The 21,230-nt window shown below is 27.7% G+C and overlaps 1 protein-coding gene across 4 annotated transcripts in view; it reads right to left on the bottom strand.

The window, feature by feature from the left end:
- Positions 1-20,365, bottom strand: part of LOC112600726 (unconventional myosin-Va) — a 66,286-nt gene extending 45,921 nt beyond the window's left edge. Inside the window, exons 1-2 of one of the 4 annotated variants that reach the window (XM_025348033.1) lie at positions 20,206-20,365; positions 10,434-10,741 (exon numbers count right to left, since the gene is read on the bottom strand). In XM_025348033.1, coding sequence (XP_025203818.1) covers positions 10,434-10,713 — 280 coding nt within the window. In that variant the 5' untranslated portion in view covers positions 10,714-10,741; positions 20,206-20,365. Of the gene's footprint in view, positions 1-10,433; positions 10,742-10,945; positions 10,954-20,205 lie in introns of those variants that run through there. The other 3 variants (XM_025348040.1, XM_025348052.1, XM_025348045.1) reach the window with 3 other exon arrangements.
- Positions 20,366-21,230: the final 865 nt, after the last annotated feature.

Below are 21,230 nucleotides of genomic sequence, written 5' to 3'. Positions count from 1 at the left end.
GCATCGGTATAATTTTATTTAGAAATGTGATATTGTATTATTCACTTCAACTATTCATAATATTATATTTACTCAAGCCTGTTCACCGATACGGATGCTTAGATATAATGTGCCCACCAATGAATATTTTAAATTTTTAAAACGTACGAAATACGTTTGGAACGGCATGTACATAGCGTAAACTCTAATTTGTTCGATACATACACAATACGTAGATCTACCTCTAATATCATGCGAGTTCACTGATCATGTAAATATTACTTCATTAAAAACGATTTCGTTTTGTTTTCGGTTGCCTGACACGGTACAATGCATAAAAGACAAACATATATATATATATGTATAAAAACGTAATGCAATACCTGCAACACACATAATATTATAATATTAATGTCGCTGTATTATGTTACACGCGTATTTACCAAAATCGTATTTAAGACGGTAACGAATAAAAACGACTCTGAAACGATATACATCGAGAATACAAATTGCCGTTGCCGGTAGTGCTTTAATTTGACATCAGTTCACATGAGGTATAAATCCGTTACGGCGAGGAGAAATTTATACACAGATATTTGTCGAATCTAATGATACCTATTTCGTACTAATCACATCTTCACTGGAATGCGCTTGTGCTTAATCGTAAACGTACTGCAGCAGCTTCTGCATTAAACCCATACACAGTATTACATTATAAGTATGCATCAAGTATTATTACGTGTGTATCCATAGATATTATTCTATCTTGTTTTGGATACCCGAGACTGATTCATTAATTGCTCACTCTTAATCCACATACCAATTCAAAATGATAGTCAGCGTACAATTAGTACAATAGTTTCGTATACAAATGGTTTGTTTGTTGCATCTCAGACTCTATACGTTCGGGCCGTATACTGCAGCTGAGAATATCTAATAAAAATCCTTAAGATCACTCACGTTCGAAAGACAATACTTTATAGACAGTAGACACCTACTAATTCGGAATCTAATAACATCGACCAATAAATAACTTTTTAAATACATTAGGTGGGTATATGGGCTATGTTAAAAACACGACGTGAACACGTAATTAAACCGACCTAACCGATTTTAAAACCACAACGTCCATAGTATTTAAGGTGCGTGCGTGTACAAAGGATATCGTCACCACTGGTTCGTTTCTTCTATATTATAGTCTTCGGGTTTGTTGAACGTATACCAACAAACGAAGATCGTATACATATTATTATGTGCGCACGCGTGTACGAGTATATAATATACAGGTATGTACTGCACGTACATATTATAAACAGCAGTTAATTTATTATGTAAATTGCAACGGTATATGTTTATGGGTAGCGTTCACGGAGCATTAGATTGTCCCCACCACTGCCATCACGTCGTATAGTACCCATCGTTCACCCTGTATATTAGATACATATATTTGTAAGAGAAAAATACCCAGCGCGTGTGTAAAGCGCACACAAAGTTCTCAGTTGTCGAAGCGCGCACTGCACATAGCAGTCGGGTTTCTTTATTTATTTTTCTACCACTCCAACTTGTCCACTGAACTCATTGCTGCAGCATCACGAGGTCGTGTTGTAGTATCTATACTGTAGTGCACTGAATGTGTGCGTGTGCATATGCTGAGACACATTATTACTATTATTATTATTATTATTATATATGTACATACACCAGTACATGCAGCGTACGCACATACATTAAGACGGTACTAGGGGTTCGTAAAGACATGAGGAAAAGCATGAAATATACTTAAATATACATTATACATGCGTGCATAATAAAATATTACATACCTATAAAATATCATAGTAAAAGTACGAGTCTCATCATAACTATAGGTTTTATTTAGTTTTTAATTTTTGTATCAAAATATATTCATAAATATCAGACAATAACTAAATATGATGAAAATATACGAGTATCTATATGAAAAAAAAATGATTGTACAAACACAAAATATAACTTCATAAATAAATGTAAAAAAATAAAATGATTAAATCAAACATAGCAAAAATTAAATTACTAAATTGTATATTAAAAATTGAACATAATTTCAAACAATACTTTACAATGATAAAATTAAATTTAAAAAATGTTGTAATCTGCTTTAAATTTTTTAAAATATTAAATACGCTTTTAACTACATTATGAAAATTGGATGAGCTAATGGAGATCTCTTTATTAAATAAATTAAGATAAAAATTGATCTAAAATCTTAATTTATATTTATTAATAGTATTATTATATTATGATATGAATCAAGTTTTGATGGTTTACTATATTAGAAAATTGATATAATAATAAATAATAATTTTACAAATAGCTAGTATATACATGTTTTACAGTTATTATAATGATATTGGTTTTGAAACATTAACTATAAAACGATTTTATAAAATATTAGATCGTGTATTATTCATACGACATAATTTTTGGAAAATATAATACACTATTGAATTAATAGTTAAAATAAAAATTTTTGTTAAATTTGATTTGAACGTTTTATTTTTTGGCATGTATTTATTGCATATTATTTTATATATTTAAAAAATAATTGAACAACTTTCATTTTTTTTTTTTATACATATTTTGTACTTTTACATTAATACATTAGTTTCTTAAGATTTGCAATCCTACATTTTTCGTTTATAAGAGTTAAGACTACAAGAATCATTCGAAGTTTAACAGTACTATTTTATACATCAATTATTTCATAGAAATATAAAGTCTATCAATAGAAAAAAGTCTGGATGTCAGATATTGAATTCTAGGTTCTACCGGTATTCATAATTTTACCGTAACATATTATAATATACTATATTATTATCATGTATTTATTTGGAAATAAAAAAAATAGCGATTATTTAACCATCAGGTATTTGTAACAATTAGCCGAATTTTTCTACTTCGATAAACGACCCCACTGCCTAACCATACATTGTTTTTTTAAGGTATACCTATATAATATTATTAAAATAGTAGTTAAGTGACGATTATATGATTTTTATAAATATTTGTGTTTAGCATAACCGGATGTTCTGCATACAAGGTAAAAAAACGGTTCGTCAAAAATTCGTCTTCTGTGTGTAGTATAATTTGTTAATGTATATTCTGCCCGTTGGCAATGATTGGAAAAAATATCTATAACAGTGCCGATTAAGGAGGAGCGAACGGGCAAAATTTTTAAAATAAGGCGTTCGCGTCATCAGTTCCCAAATAAAGCATTCTCTACACAAGCAAGTTCTGTCCATCAAGAATAGTTTAGCCAACAGCTATATTATAATACACGTTTATGTGCACTCAATATTGTAGGAAGCTTCAAGAATAAAATTAGAGCAATATTGCTAAATTTATATTACTTTTGTAAATTGATTTGTATTAGATCCCACCTACCATATAGGTTAGGTTTTAGGTTATAGCTTATTTATTTTAATCAAATTATAACTCATGTTTATTAGTTAAGTAAAATATAATAAATGTATATACTTGCATAATATATTATTCTGAAAAATAATCTTTTTTTTTTTTTATTGCTACAGATAAGCTTTTTAATCCACTACACAGTATTTTTCATATTTCATAATATTTCCAATAATAATATTTATCAGTTATCGAAAGTAAAATTGTAATTTATATTTAACTCATTTACCAAGTATATACAATATTAAATTACTGCGTAATAATTTTATTACTAATAAATAGACAGTGAAACTATAGTATAACTCTAAAAAATACTTAATATTGTTTTATAATATTAATATTAATACAATTATTAACATTAAAAATAAGTGGTTTATGGTTTTAATAGAACGTTTAACCATAGTTGTAAGTTTAAATTCAAATGCAATATAAATCATTAACTTAAAAATATAACTGCAGAATTATAATATAATCATACAATTTATATAGGATTTATTTATTGTAGGCTAAATGTATACAATATTTCTTTTATGGATTCTACAAGTTTTAAAAAGTAATGTAAATTACTAATTATTTTAAATAAATATTAATAAATTAAATTTATATTAAAATATTATGAGTGTATTAAATTTAAAATCAGTGATACTACAGAATATAAATCTCGATGTAATTTCAACTTCTACCAAAATATAATAATATAGTTTTATAAATTGAATGTTAATAAGTAAAAAAAATAAATTAACATTACATTTATGATGAAAGTATGATAATTTTGCAAAAAAATAAATTTTTCAACTGACTAAGAATAGTTTCAACAACGATTTTTAATTTAATGGTAATACAAATATTTATGAAGTATCAATAAAATTTGCATGTTTTATATTTTTATTTAATATAATTTAATATATTAAGTTTATATAATATATTTTTTTAAGTGTTGGTATAATTTAGTAGGTATTAGATTAGGATTTTTCAAGTTTTTTAGTTAGATATTGGAGTTGTTATTAACTAATTTATAATGTGTTTCAGAATTGTTAAATTATTCTCACAAGTGTGAAATGAACAAATTTCCAGCTGAGTTCATTGTATTGCATATAAAACTGTTAATCATACTAAAGCCATCTGAGGTCAATCATAAACACAATTACTAATAACCTTTATCTTCCAATGGTTACTATAAACGTATATTATATATATACATAATTATATAGTTTTTTTTTTTTTTATCACGATTAATGTTTGATATAATTATTATTATAAATTATTGAGCTATTTTAAACTAATAGATATTACACATTTTATTTTTTATACAGTTGCTAAATTATAAGCTAATTATTTTTATGTTTATTAATTTGGTTAAAAATACTTAGGTATAAATATTTTAAGTGATAAATATAAATTAAAATCATTTGTAATATTGAAATATATTTTATGGTTCATAATTAAAATAGAAATATAAAAAATTAAATTGGATTTTAGTTCACTACCTAATACTGATAAAATTATTTTAAAAAAGTAATTCGAATTAAAAATGAAGGTAGATACGTGAAAACTCTGATAAAAGAATAATTTTTAATAATCAATATATTATTATTACTGCTGTCTGCTAGTATTAATATCATAAATTAAAGCTCTTTGTGTTATATATTTATATAATATTTTTACGTATTAATACGAAGTTAGGAACACAGGTTTATTATGCACGAGATGTGTAATAAATAACATTTTAAAAAGTGATAATAATAGATAAAATATATTATAAACCATTGATTTTTAATAATTATTTTATCAAGGATTTATTTATATTTTTTTGAACTTTCGAATTAGTTTTATTCTGTTAAATTATTGATAGAACTACACAAAAATAAAATTAAAACTGAATAAGTACCTTATAATAACAATTTTTTTTTTCAGTATTTAAATTATGAGGGAAAAACATAAGAAAATGCAAAATAATATATAACATTTATACGATGTATAAAAACATGCAATAAAAAATTAATTATTTAGTTTGTATATATTAAATAAATATTTCATAAAAACTAGTAAAACTTTAGTTCACAATTAATATTACAAAATACACACAGAAAAGTAAACAATAAAAATACATTTAAAAAAAAAAAAATCGTAGAAACTATTAAGTAGTTCACTAAAAGTATGTGTTAAATTATTCAATGAAAAACAATTAACCAGAGCGCAGGTGGTCTCTATCAATTTTTCTAAGATATTTTTAAATTAGGGAATGAAAACTCAAGATAAATCTTAAATTATATTTTCAAGCATTTTTCTTAGAAAAAAATGTTATCATACATAAGTAAATGAAAACTTGAAACATCTATATGATTTAAAATAGCACAAAATACCGGAATATATTAAAACATTTAATGTATAGAAAATTTTAATTTAAAAAGATGAATTTTACACTTATTAATTGTTTTTGAATAATTTTAATAAAAAAAAAAAAAAAAAAAAAAAATGATTTAATCAAAAACTAATTTTGCGATTGAATTTGTTTTTTTTTTCAATTATTTTTGTTAATTTTTAGTTCTGACTCTTTCTCTTTATTTCTAAAGTATCAACTGGATACAATTTAAAATAATTTTTTTCTGTCAAAACAAAATTCATCTCATTGTAAAATAAATATATTTATCATTTCGCTCCGGATGTAATGCAATATACTGTGCGATATTAAAAAAAGGTCAATAGGTGAGAAGGTGACCGATGCTGATCGTAATATAAAATTATGAGTACATTTCCACAAAACGTTAATAATTATTGCAAAATTGATTAATCAGTTGAATAAAAAACTACTCATTTACTCATAAATATAATAGACATTTTGATAATAGTATAGATCAATTATTATGGCAACAAAACTTAATTAAATTATTTTATTTTATTTTATTTAAAATAAAAAAAATAATATATAAAATTCAATTATATCTTTTAAAATAAATAATAGTAATAATAGAAATAACGTTATAGTTTAAAACTTATATGGCTAGCGCTCTCTCTGTAACATTTCTATCAAACCAGTTAGTTTAATCAGAGTTAAATAGTTTGTATTCATTTTATTTTCACGGCGTACTTAATGTATGCAATATAAAATATTTTCGGTTATTTATTTAAAATTATCTGAATTATAATATAAGTATTACATTTTAAATGGTTATTAAATAATAAATAACCAGTTCAATATATTTATTAATATTAAAATATAAACGAACTTTTCCTTACATTGATAAACACAGAAGGGGTTGATTACCATATTGTTAAAAATTCTATTAAAAAATATTTAAAATGGAGATATTTTAGTACATTTTATATACTTTAATGTAATATAATTTTTAAAAATAAATTATGAAACTTATTTTTTTAATTAAAATTTTTTTTTTTAAATCTGTTACGCATAAGAACAATAAGTACAATAGATGATATAATTGAATAAGCGACAGCAATTATGGATTGTAGAAATTTCCTATTGTAGGAACTACAACAATAATAATTAAGTAAGTAAATCAAGACATTATCACCATTTTAATCCTTTAGAATGGTTACCAGGAATAGCGAGAGAAGGAAGTTCAGAGATTAAAGGATTTTGATAGTGAGCAAGGCGATTTTTAAAACAGTTGTAGTGAAATTTAGCTGTTTTGGTTATTAAGAGTATTTTAAATTCAGAATAGAAGCTGTGGTTAGTGACATAGAAGGGGACTTTGGAAATTAAACGAAAAATTATAAAACTAAATATAATATTTTCATAAATCATATCTATTTTTTATGGTTGATAATTGGTAAATTTATCTGTATTAGGTAGGTACTATTGTATATTATGTGTCTTATATGTATGCAATTTGTTTTTAATATACTTGTTATGTATAAAATGTATTAGTATCTAATATACTATTTTTCTATACTTTTACTATAGAATATTTAACTCTTACAGAAAACTACACATACTTGTTACATCTATTACACTTATAGTTTCACAGTTTGATTGGAAAATATAGGATTAGCATTTAATAAATGCTATTTGTTAGTATTTTTACAACAGTGGATTAAAAATGAAATTAATGAATCATTGATGTTTTTATACTTTATTTAAGGAAATTTTAAAATATTATATAATAATAAATTATAATATATTATATTATATTTGTATATTGTTTAACCTTTAATTTGTTTTAAATTACAAAATCAATGAAACTAATGTTGTTATAAAATTTCTTTTCTTTTAATTTAATATAGAGTAAATTAACTTTAAATTCCACCTTGATAAACATAAAAAAATAATAGGGTTTCAAAGTGTTTCATTGGATGGATAAAAAATAATAACATTATTACTGATAAATTATTACTTTTTCAGTTTTTTATAAGTTAAAATAAATTTTTATATAAAATACATTTTAATTTAAAATAAATTATTTTTAACTTTATGTGCCTTATTTAAGGTATGATTTGTTTTTTTTTTTTTAATAAGGTATGAATAAAATTGATTTCAATGATAAAATTTTTAAACTCATTAAAATTATATAGGTACTATTTATTTTTATAATATTAAATGAAATATTATTAATTAAATAACAGTAGATAAAGAATAATGGTATATGTTTGAATAAAATAGCTTTAATATGCCTTACAACTGTATGTAAATCTACTTATACGCCAAATAATACAATATACCTGTACTAAACAATTATATAAATATTACGATTCAATCAACAATAATCAATAGAAACATTTCAATTTTCAATCCAGTAGCACAATTAAATTATTTCTTTTCAATTATAAATTTCTTTATAGAAGCTAATTCAATTTATTATTGGTTCAGATATAATTTTAAGTTATTGTCAAGATTGAATGAATAATTATTAATTTATTGTTAAGTTGTAGAATTTATTTCAATCGTAAAAATTGTAAATATATAATATAATAATATAAGTAATTTTGAAATTTTAAATTAACATTGTTTAATTAAATTTAAAATGAATATTGAACAAGCCTGTTAAATATATAGATGGGTGATGTTTTTAATATTTTATTTTTTGAAGAATTAATAAATTAATGCGATTAATAAATTGTTAACATATTTTAAATAAGATAACGTATTTTAAACATAATAAATAATTTTAATAGTTAATAATATGCATACAAATACTGTATTTTAAAGTTGTAAATTTTTACCAAAAAACAGAGTAAAATAATGCAAATAATTATTTAATACTTAAAAATCTGTTTTAATAAGTATTAATTTATTTATTTAATAATAGGATTAAAATATAACAACTGATTAATGATTGATATCTCATAATCGTATGATTGTAACTTGTAATCAAAAAAAATAAGCTGACAAGTTAGGTTTCCCACGGAGATTTAAAACAGTGAGTTAATGTAAAGTCTATTAATATACATTATTTTAAATTAATAAGTATTCATAGAACATTATGTAGTTTACCAACAAAAGAATGATAACTTTAACGCTTATTTATTTAATGAAGTAAATATTACTGCAGTACGTAGACCTATATGTTTCGTTAGTACCTAACACTATATTATATAATTTAAAATACAATTACTATTTATAATTCATTGGTATGGAGAAGGTGATATAGGTGCTTAGCATCCTTTATTCCTATATTAACACTACCAATTTAATTTACGTAATAAATATTATTTTGTTCTAAAATGTTGCAATCATTATTATATGACATGATTTAACAAGATTATTTAACATCCGTGAATTATACTTTTGATTTATAAAATAACGTGTAGTGTTACTAAGAAATTATCTAATTTGACCATATTTTATTTTATTCGAAAGATATTCGGTATTTTTGATGCAATTGTACAACCTCAAATTTTTAGAAATAAATATGCCAATGATAATAGTTTACAATATACTAACTATAAGGGCTCAAATAAATTATACATATTAACTATTTTTGAAAAATTATCAGAAAAAAACTAAAAACGTAAAATGTACTTAATTAGTTATCAAGTTCGGTAAGGTTAAAAAATATATAGTTCATATGAACATATAAATAAAATAGTGCTAATTTAAGTAAATTATATCAATATTTTCACTATTTAAACATTTTAAACATATCTTTAACGATTTCAGTTATCAATGGTTAATAATAAAATTATTAATTAGTCTTCAACACATTTAAGTAACAACAACGTAATTAAATATTTTCATTTAAGGACAATACTATAATACGTGACAATATATTAAATATTACAAAATATGTACAATCAGTACAAAAAAGCAGTCAAATACAATACAATAAAATGAGATAGGTAGATCATTTTTGTTGATTGAGCTGTCCAGCTATTATATAAGTTTATATATAAGTTTCTAATTAAATTTTAGAAATAATATAGTTTTTCACAATAAACAATTTATTTGTAAACCTATTTAAATAATATAGTTAGATACTTGATAATAAATTTTAATTCAATTTTATATTTTAATTTATATTTTATACCTATATTTTTAATTGATATGACTACATAGATAATAAGTAATAACATTACATGAAAACGTTGTTATTTTATTTTATTATATGATAATATGATACTATGGTCTATGATAGTCCCTAATTCATACGAGTCATAATATTTAAATACTTAAAGTCTAAAAACCAGTTTTTTAGATAATTTTAATCGTGTGTTTACAATAAATATACTCAACAAACGATATAACCACTATGGAGCCTTTTTGGAAAATTAAGTTTTTTTTTTAAAAATATTTTATAGCGTGCGTTATTTATGAATAATATATTAATTAATATCTGTTGTTTAATATAAGCACGGATCAATCTAATATGTGCACATAAAATGGCACAATTACCGTTTAATAATATTATTGTAAAACTCGAAACGAATATAATAAGACTACGCCTCAAACGCGTTATAATATTTCGTCAGAAAATCGCGTGTAAATAATAAATATCATTATTAAACTACTGTAATGAAATATATTTTATACGTAATAACGTTTGTACCTGATTGTTGACATTGCAGAAAATTCGTTCTGCCCTGGAACTTGCAAAAAAAGTCCGGTCGTATGTTGTAGGCGGCCAAAAAATGTCGGCATAACGCGGACACGTCGGTTGCGATGGTTGCGTCAGACCGCAACTTTTGGCGGTCCTCTGGACGCGGTCGTAGCCGGCTGTTGCGTGTCGATCGCGTCGGATTCGGTGGCGACGGTACAGGTCTACCGCGATCTTCGTACTTCTGGTCGGCTAACAATATGGATTCGTATCCGACGGCGCACGAGGACATCTGGAAAACGTTTGTCGCATCGTACACACTACAATATTAAAATATTACGATATTAAAATGTTATTATGTTATCGTGTTCTGATGGCGGGCGGAACGACGCCGAAGTCTCAAAACACAAAAATAACGACAACGATAGCAGTGACGATGAAAAGTGAAACGTCGCGATGATAAGACGAGACTAAAATGAGTGGGCGAATGGTAAATAATAATATCGTATAAGTAATATTATTACGTGGTCGAAAGCTGTATGCTCAGCGCGTGCGTGAATCTGTAGGTATACTGAGTCAGTATGAGTATGTTTATGCATGTGTGTGTGTGTGTGTGTGTTTGTATGTCCATGTGTATATGTGTATATGCACGCGCTTGTGTACGTGTACGTCGGGGTAAGGGGTTAATAGGTTACACCCATCGTCGTACAAAAACGTACGCAGTTTTTTTTAATATGTTATTTAGCGTACATCGTTTTTAATAACAGGCTATGATCTCGATGGAAAACTGAAAACCGGTACCGTCACGAACGACGGACGCTATATTATTATACATATATAATATTGTATATGTAATAGGTACACGAGATTTCACCTCCCGCACAATACGCGGTTCGTCCAACCGTTGACCGAATCGGTGTTTCGATCCATCGGACAACACTGAAGTACGTATTATAGACGATTATTTTCACGGTATATATCTATACACATCGTTACGATTAATAATCATTTTTTCGACGAAGGTACACATTTTGACGCCTCCAAAGGTAAGTTATAGTCATCGGATTTTAACATTGATGCGATAAGTATACACACAAACATCATTTTTATTATAAATGATTCATAAAATCACGCTTCCCCTTCGTTTTGTGTTTTCTTACAATTGAATGACCTTGAATAAAATTCATAGTTGGCAATATTTTCTACTAAATAAATTATTACTATAGATTACTCGTTTCAAACCATGTCGTAGAAGACAATTTTTAACAGAAATTATAAAATATTATCAGCATTTGTCTTACAAAAAAAATACTGATTCAATTATTCTCCATAAAATCAACGTTCAAGCTATAATGATATTAAAAGTCTCAAAGACTTAATAACAAGAGAAAAATATCACAAAGGGATTATTATAATGGTTTTAAAACTATTGTAAATTTTGTAGTGAAAAATGTAAGTTAAATGTAGAACACGTTTTTTTTCTGTAGGCTGTAGCGATTTAAAACTATGTTTATTTGTGAGTACCTACATTTTCTTAAAAATATAATATAAGATATTCAGTGTGAAAACCTATTGTTGAACAGAATAATATTAATTTCTAGTGGGCGCGCCTCCCCACGCTACGTTAAATATAATATTTTCAACATACAATGACACCAACTCGTTCATTGTTTACCTTAAAAGTTAAAAATACTTGTTAACGTATGTTAAATGATGAAAAAGACTACAACTATAAATATTAAATTTTAGTTTAAACATTACTGAGAGTTCTTATATTATTTTTACTAGGATTTTTCTTCGGGCGATAAAAAAAAAAAAAACGCATTTCGTTATAACATAGCACACACGGATTTCCGAAAGTGTCACAAACACAAATTTTTACCGTTATAAAAAAAATACATTAATATTTTGAATAAAAAAAAAATACACGAAGAGAACATGTTTAATTAAAACGGACAGTTAATGAAACATCGTGGATAAACTTGCCGCGGTCGATACAGTCGATAAACAAAATCCCGCGTTAACGACAACAGTCGAAACGCATTGTTGACGCTTATTATACTCGTGTACGAATTAGTCAACAAGGACAATACGTGTACACATGTAAGTAAAACAATTAATTGTCGTATATAATACAATCACGGGTCATTCACAAGGAATATATTCTTGAAGTTCGGGACCGATTGAAGATTATAATTTATATTGTACGTGTACAAGTGCTGTGTCATATCATTGTTATGGTGGACATAAAAGGGATCGTAGGTTAAACGATGTCAATGTTTTCATATTAAATTATAATTTATAATACAACATAATATCCGATTACTTCGCTGGGGGGGGGGGGAGAAAAAAACCGGTACCCTCACAGAACATATTTTTACATTCAAACGGATATGCAATTATGTGTTTTACTAGTCTTCACATTGACGCATACGCTTCATAATGATGGTATAGGTACCTATAGTAAAAATAATAGACGAAATGACAAGTCAAATAACTTACTATCGATAACAATTATTTAAACAAAATAGGTAGCCGTTAATAAATATTTTTTCTTTGAATTCTTATCGTTTTCACTGCTCTTGACCGCCATGGAAAATATATTATTATTATTATACGAGCAAATGGAAATCTAAGAATCGTTTACGGATAAGAAAAGTTACAATAAACAGAGGTATGCGCGTATAAATAAAATTATGCATGTTAAAAGTACCTAAAAATGTATATCCAAAAATGTACAATAAAGAATTATAATTCATAACTATTTTTATCGTATAATGTAATTTAACGATCGTTAAACTAACGCGTAGAAAATACATAATAATAGGTATATGTATATTAATAGATAATTTTAAATTGCAGTAATAACTCATAGTAATATGCCGATTAAAAATCCTAGTGTTGAATTGAACATTTTTTTTTAAAAAAATCACAAGAATATTGCATTCTGTGCAGTTGTTTGACGAGTCAAATAAACACACTCTCGGTCATTATTGACGGAGAGAAAATTATCGTCTGATGAAAGTTTTCACTAAATTCTCATTTCAGAAACCGTTGCGAAAACGTTTTTTGAACTTATAAATTACTTATATGCATAAGTTATTATTCCAATTAATAAAGTGAGATATTTTTTAATGTTTACGTTTTCGAAAATGGCAATATTTGGGAAGATGAAAATATGTGCTCCAATAGTTAGGTACCTACTGTAATTTAGACGAAAAGACACGTAATATCAAACTATATTGTTATAAACTTATAACATTTATAACCTATTAAATGTTATTGAATCAATATTGTTTATAATTTAATCAAAACATACACACGTATTCATAAGTGTGTTTGTCTAGCAATAATTATATCAATGAATTAATAAAGACTAAACGAACTTTTAATTTTATTTCATGGTGGTACTGATTTCACTGACTTCCAATAAAATTAATTTTGGTCCGAATAACGTATATTTCTGGATATCACACCAATTAATAATCAAATAAAACTTAAGCCATATCGTCCATACCATTATATTAGTGTGCCAAAGCTACGCAAACTTACTCTTAAGTTACCGAAATTTATTAATACGTATTGAAATTTCATTTGTTTTTATATGATAATGAAAAAAACGATTAACACAGCATTTTATATTATATTTTTATATAATTTGTACGAAAAAATTTGTTCTTATTTATTTAAATAGTATAACACAATAATATGTCAACTTTATAATTATGCATTTATTTGAATTAAAACACAGTAATTATAAAACCAGGTGCTAATCCACGATTTAATTTACTAAATTTATATCATTAATCCTTTTTATACGATGCGCGATGGGCTGATAAGAACTAAAATAAATAAAAAACCGGAAAGTTATCATAATATGATGTTTATTTTAAATACACATTCACTTTATACAATAACTCAAGAAATATAATATGATATGGGAATATAATATTATTATCGAATTTTAGTAGGCACACTAGGATTTGAAATAAAACCATTTATGAGTATAAGTATAAATGTATAACTGGTTTTTTTGTGATTAAAATAATATTTTATTTGAATATGTAGTGGATAGATATACCGCAATGAAATATTTGTAAAAATTAAAAATTTTTAATACTATCACAAAAGTATGAATATATTATATTGAGAATGTTTCTTGTTGATTTATATGACCATAATTAAAGAAATACATATATGCTTATAATATAAATATAGTATGATAGTAAAATACTATAAAAAAATATTTTTTAGTACATTAGGAATGCTGTGTTTGTTAATCTATCAAGTCTTGAACTTTCAATTCATCGTAGTATAAATATTTAATATTTAAATGGTTTCTTCCTTTATTCATACGTAAATTGATTACATGCTGAGATGATCTAATTTAAATCGTTTGTACTATAAATTAAAATGACAACAAACTTTTATTTGATTTTTAATAAAAATAATTAAATAAAATAATAATTGATTAGTTAAAAAAATATTGGTTTTAATATTTTTACATAAGAAGAAAAATCAAAGATTTAAGAAAATTAATACTCAATAAAAATATCTTTACTTGGTGTATTCATTGATTTATTTATACGTAGCGTAAATAAGGTAAGTAATAAGGTTTTAAAGTATCCTAAAAACCAGTTTATAGCTTTAATCATCAGATTTTAAAGTGACTTAATCCCTTTATTATTATTTTCGACTATTATTAAATGAGTAGTTGTAAAATTTAAAATATGTGATTATTGATAAGTGATACGTTCAATTTTAAAAATGAGTTTGAAATCGTACTGAAAATATAAATGCACCATTTAATTATAATATCATAAATGAAAAATGTATACCTATGCAATTATAAATGTAAATATAGGTATTTAATTTATACTTATTCACAAAACCAGAAAAATAAAGTTCAACTTAATTTTATTTAACATATCAAAATTATGTTTATAACGATTATTTATATTATATTAATTGGCGTACTACACTATACACACTATGTAAGTTTTTTATACACCTACCTATATAATACTATCATTTACATATTAAGAAATTTGTAGGTAGAACTAATGAGTAGGTTAGGTATAACTAAAAAATTATGAAATGTTTAATAAATTTTTATAGGCTATAGCATTCAACTGCATCGTAATCGAATAATTTCCATATGCTATACATTTTTCAATCTAATTTTTTTGTGAAGTTAATTGTATATTTTTGTATAGATATATTATAATAGTTTAAATACATTTATAGTAAATTAATTATCCAATAGATTGTTTTATTAAATATTACTGTATAACATATTAGCATTCAATACTGTTTATTTAAGGCTATATCGTTGAAATATATGTTTGAAAACCTTGGAATAATAGATTTTTTCAATAACATAACTATTAATAATCGTATTATTCGTAATAATAACAAGCTACCGATCATTGTAAATCCTTATCCTAATTCCTAAAACTAGACTATTTTATACTAAGTAGGTATACATATTTTTATATGTTATACGTATAATATATACATTATATACATATATAATAGGTATTTATGTATATACATATATAAATTAAAAAATAAAAATAAATTAAGTATACCAGAATACCATTGTAGAAGCTTATTTGTTACGAATATAATTTTTAAGTCATACATTACGTATGCATAACTATAAGCGATAATTACTATAATAACTATATAAGATGTTTTTTTTGATATTAGGTGCAAATAAATAAGTTGTAGACAGAAAATATAATAATTTTAATACATTACAATATTTACATTTTGTATTTACGGCATCCAAAAAGAGAATCCGCTAAAAAATCAAATTTAAATAAAATACAAATAATCACCAAAAAAATATTTCGATTAATAACGCAATTTCCCTTCAAACACTGAATATAGACCTAAAAATGAACACAGTGAGTGAAACTGCTATCAATTCCTATTACGTTACCACAACTCATTCGTTGATCATCCAAATATCCTAGTAAAAATTCGAACCAAACCAATGCCCAGTAATCCTCCCAAAAGATTAATAAGAAAATGATGTCACGATCTACTCCTCTAGCTTAATTCCATAACCACAATCCAGGAGTGTGGTCAGTAAGCAGCTTCTTCTATTAAGTATTCTGTAAAAATCTTCTTATTATAATCAATTAAGCTTATTGCACCGGATATGTGTAAATTGTTTAATTTCAAATAAAAGAAAAAAAAATGTTTATACACTACATTATACAGGGTATATAGTACATAATATTATATCTATGATCAAAATACGTTATTTGAGGACTGTATTATAGAAAACGATTTGTCGGAATATTTCCAGTATTTACACAATATTTTAATACGTATATACGATGTTCGTAATTCCGTAAGTATAATTATTATAATATTATCTATTAATCAAGCGGCAACAAGCTTTGAGTTATCATTAAATATATATAGTACCTAAGTGAATGCGTCTACAACAGTTCGTATTTTATAAAAGCGAGTAATAAATAATAATAGTATTAACAATATGTCGTCCATCAGGATATCATACGAGATCAAGTCTATAACATTATGTTTAAAAAAACAAAAAAAAAAAAAAATACATACATTTTCAAAAAACGTTTTTCCCTCTGTAGGGGGAAACAGTTCGCGAAGATTAACCGAGTTACACGAAAACACTGAAAATCGCATGGTATGAATAATATGATAATATCATGTGTACTGTGTACCCAATATTATGAGGTAAACATGGGCGTTGCGACTGGATAAAAAGACGGCGAACGCAAAATAGCCATCGCTCTGAACGTTTCCAACGGTTGCAACGACTGTGTCGGCTGCGAGGCGACAACAGACGAGAATTCTGATGTCGCAGTTAAGATTTATGGTTACCGCGGTTGCTCCCGATGTCGGACGACCAATTTACAAGAACAATGGATCGCGAAGGACGCGGTTACTTGGTTTTCGTTGTGTATATTGACCGTCGCGCGATGTCTAAAAAAAAACCAATAAATAATAATACTACCGCAACTACTATACCATTACAACTACCGCTGTGCGCGTATATCCATTGTTCGGGGACCGTAAGTTATAGATCCTAATGACGGCTACGTCAAGACGGTCGGTGGCGGTGTGTGGATATAGGTATAATGATACATATGTATAAATTTACTTCACCGAGAATAGGAATAGTGGGACCTGTGCGGGGTTAACGTGCGAGAGGGAAAAAAATACGCTCTTAAAATTATTGTGCATTTTTTTTTCGCTTCGACATAAACCAGTTCTCGATCCGATTTCAAACGACGGTTTATATGCAGCGCGCGGAACCAAACGTAAACCCCGTCTTCGATTCGTCGCACTGCACAACTGCGCACTGTCTTCGGTTATTACAACATATTATTATTAACATTTACATTATATTATTATTTAATACGACCCCCACATCACGTCCTGAAGGTATGCGAGCTTTTTTTTTTTCGTTTTTGTTTTTTGTTTATTGTCGAATGCAACGCGCCCGCCTGCAGACGGTCGGCCGCTGTCGACGGGATAATATTAATGACACCGGTCACAGAGTTCGAAAAAAGCCGCCTACAAATTATCGAAATGTTATCAGCATCAGATATCCGAATCCAGCTGTTATTGACCCTCATCGTATTATAATAATATTATAATGGTTCCCATCGATTCCCTCGCGTTCGTGCAACTCGTGCGTCCGGCGGACAACGCAATACTGGGGTTACATCAATACGATATGCGTTGATCCGCCGCGGACGACCATTTAAAAATAATATATTTTTAGGTATACCGAACACGCGTGTGGATTGTTTTCGATCAAAGATTCCAACGGACGTAAATACATTTCTAAAAAATTACGAATCTTCGACTTTATCTATAAAAATAAATACGGTTTTGAGAACTAAATAAATTGAGAATAGTCTCAAAATATTTATTATTATTCATTACTTCATATTTTAATTAGCGAATAAAATAGATACCTAGTTCATAATTATACTAACTACTCAGTTCTCGTCGAGACAGTTAATTTATACAGTGGTATGAGTATTAGAATGAAAAAATTAACCTAATAAATGTGTCTTTGCATTCGTTTTCTCATGTTAATTTATGTATCTGACGGTATCTTATAGAAAGTTGGTTTTAAATAGCTGTAATAATTTATTTTTAATTGGAAAATTAAAACAATAATGCATTGTCTAAACGAATTTTTTATTTTTTGTCTAGTGTTTCCGACATCATATTATTATTATGTATTGTATTTACTATTTACTGTGAAATAAAAATGAAATCGAACGAAAATATTTTTTTTTAATTATAAATACTTAACATATATTATTATGGCTGGGGGCAGACGCTGTTTTTAGATAACGTGTGATTAAAGCTCTAAATAACATTTTTTAAATGAAGAAAAATTACAAGTGTGTAGGTCATTCGATTTTCTAACCTTTCGATATTTACAGCTAAATTACGCAAAAATAATCATAAAATTATATTCTTTTCAATAAACACGTATTTTCTTAAAAATCAACATAAAAAAAAAAATGTAATACCTAATATTTATTATTTTCTAATAAGAATCAAAAACAAAAATAACAATGGTAACTATAAATATTTTTACGTCAACAGTATGAGCATTCATTTGGATTCATTTATATTTTTGGAGAACACATTTTATCAGTATGCTCAAGCCTATGATTAAGGTATTTAAGCGTGTAGTTTTGTAATCGTATTATCTTATGGTAGTAATATGTGTGCTCGTAAGTTATAAATCATAAAAAACCGATATGACATTTTAGGGTGCGCAGATGAGTACCTACACTTACATAGGCTATTATGGAACTATATGATACATATTATTAGTCTAACACTCTTGTAAATATTTGAGCGAGCGATTAAACGATATTAAAACCGAACAGATTTTTAAAGACTTGAACACTCTTTAGAATATTCCGTTTTTAAAATCAATAATAGATTCGTACGAAAGAATGAAAATATATCATGTATACATAAGTATTACATTTAAAAACTTCAATCGTTACGATATTATTATTACTGTGCTACGCGTGTCTAAATCATAGTTGGTATCGTTTTTCATTGTACGAAAGAAACGGCGATTGTTTTTTAAGTTCAAAAAATATACTTTATAAGTAATATCGCATTCTTTAAAGTTTACGAGAGTCGTCGTTTCCGAGTCCATGTAGAAAACGGCCGTCGTGTGTGACGACCCCCGCGATAGGCCAGATATAGGTACACGCGTATCCAGTGATGGATTTAATAAGGAGCCGAGGGGTTCGGATCGCCTCCTCTCCTTCGTTCAGTAGTTTTATCATATTTTTAAGGCTTAACATAAAATCCTAAATCGTGTTTACAAAATGAATACTAAAATTTTTAACTCCTACCTCCTCCTCAAAAAAAAAAAAAAATAAAATAAATTAAAAGAAACAAAAATGATGTTGCGAGGAGGTGCGGGATAACTTAACCCCCGTTTTCGGCGAGGTCAATCGACCGGTGGCGCGTTAAATACAACGTCGTATCTCACACAGCCGGGCCCGACCGATTGCAGTTCAGGACATGACCGCGTAACATTATTCTGAACGATCTCGCGGCGAGATAATTGAGAATTTTGATCGGAAACCGACCGCCCGCGACGTGCGTGACGCGAAACGTCATCGCTGTCCGGCGCGCGCGGGGTGGCGTATCCGATCTCTAAATTTCGGATCCGCGACCGGATATCATAAGAATAATAATTATATTTTACAATCTCCGAGACTAAGCTCGCCGATCTTACCTGCCGTATGGTGTGTAGCACCGCTGCAGCCACAGTTGCTACCGTCGTGGTCGGAGACGCCTTGTCCGAGCGATGGCGATATCCGCAATGCTATATTGCGATCCGCGGAGTCGCGGGCGAATTTCACGTGTCTCTCGCGGTTGAAGAGCGCGCGCGCATCGACGACGACGACAAACAGCTGATCGCGCGCGACGAGCACGTCGCCGGCCGGTGAGCGTTTCGTAAATAGTAGTAGTAGTAGTAGTAGAGTAGTAATAGTATTATAGTAGTATAGTGAGAGCGGCGCGCCGTGGCCGGGCCCGACTTTTCCGCGCCACCAGCGGCCGAGACCGGCCCGCAAACCGGTTTTCCCGCCGCTACCGAGAGACGCTTCGTGGCTTCGACCGACCGACGCCATCTGTTCTCCGCCGCCCGGACACGCCAGAAAGACGACAAATACGCTTGTTTTCCGCGTACAGGAAAAAAAAATTCATCTGTAAAACGAGAAGCAGAAGCGCACCCATCAGCATCGTCATCATCATCATCATCATCATCATCATCATATTATACGATGGGACGATAACGACGACAAACGAAACGAGATACGTCATACCGTGCATTACGCGCGAAATCGATTTTTCTGACGTGTAAATCATATTGATATTATATCGCGATTGGCGAGCGGTACCCGCCAATCGAGTATAATATTATGGTGTTATATACGTACTTGGCAGTATTTTTATTTTTTTTTATTTTTTACGATTTATACGAATGGTATTTACCGCTGAACAGAATGATACGGATGAAATCCAGTGGTCGTCGTGCACTTCGTGTAAACCCCTAACCTACCGTAGGTACGTAAACGTCGCGCGTTTGCGATTACCTTTATCTACGTATATGTAAATAGTGCTGTGTAATGCGCACGCGACACCGGTTGATCCGTTGATCAGAGATAACATGACGCTCGACGACACGATGACAATATACGAACACCTGTGCACATGTGCGCGCCACACATCGGTCGCGGTATGAAGACGGCGGCGGCG

Source organism: Melanaphis sacchari, unplaced genomic scaffold (assembly GCF_002803265.2).
Source record: "Melanaphis sacchari strain LSU unplaced genomic scaffold, SCAv2.0 Contig0_pilon_pilon, whole genome shotgun sequence".
Taxonomy (NCBI): domain Eukaryota; kingdom Metazoa; phylum Arthropoda; class Insecta; order Hemiptera; family Aphididae; genus Melanaphis; species Melanaphis sacchari.
The sequence above is the reverse complement of the archived record's forward strand: the minus strand, read 5'-3'. Positions and strand labels throughout refer to the sequence as shown.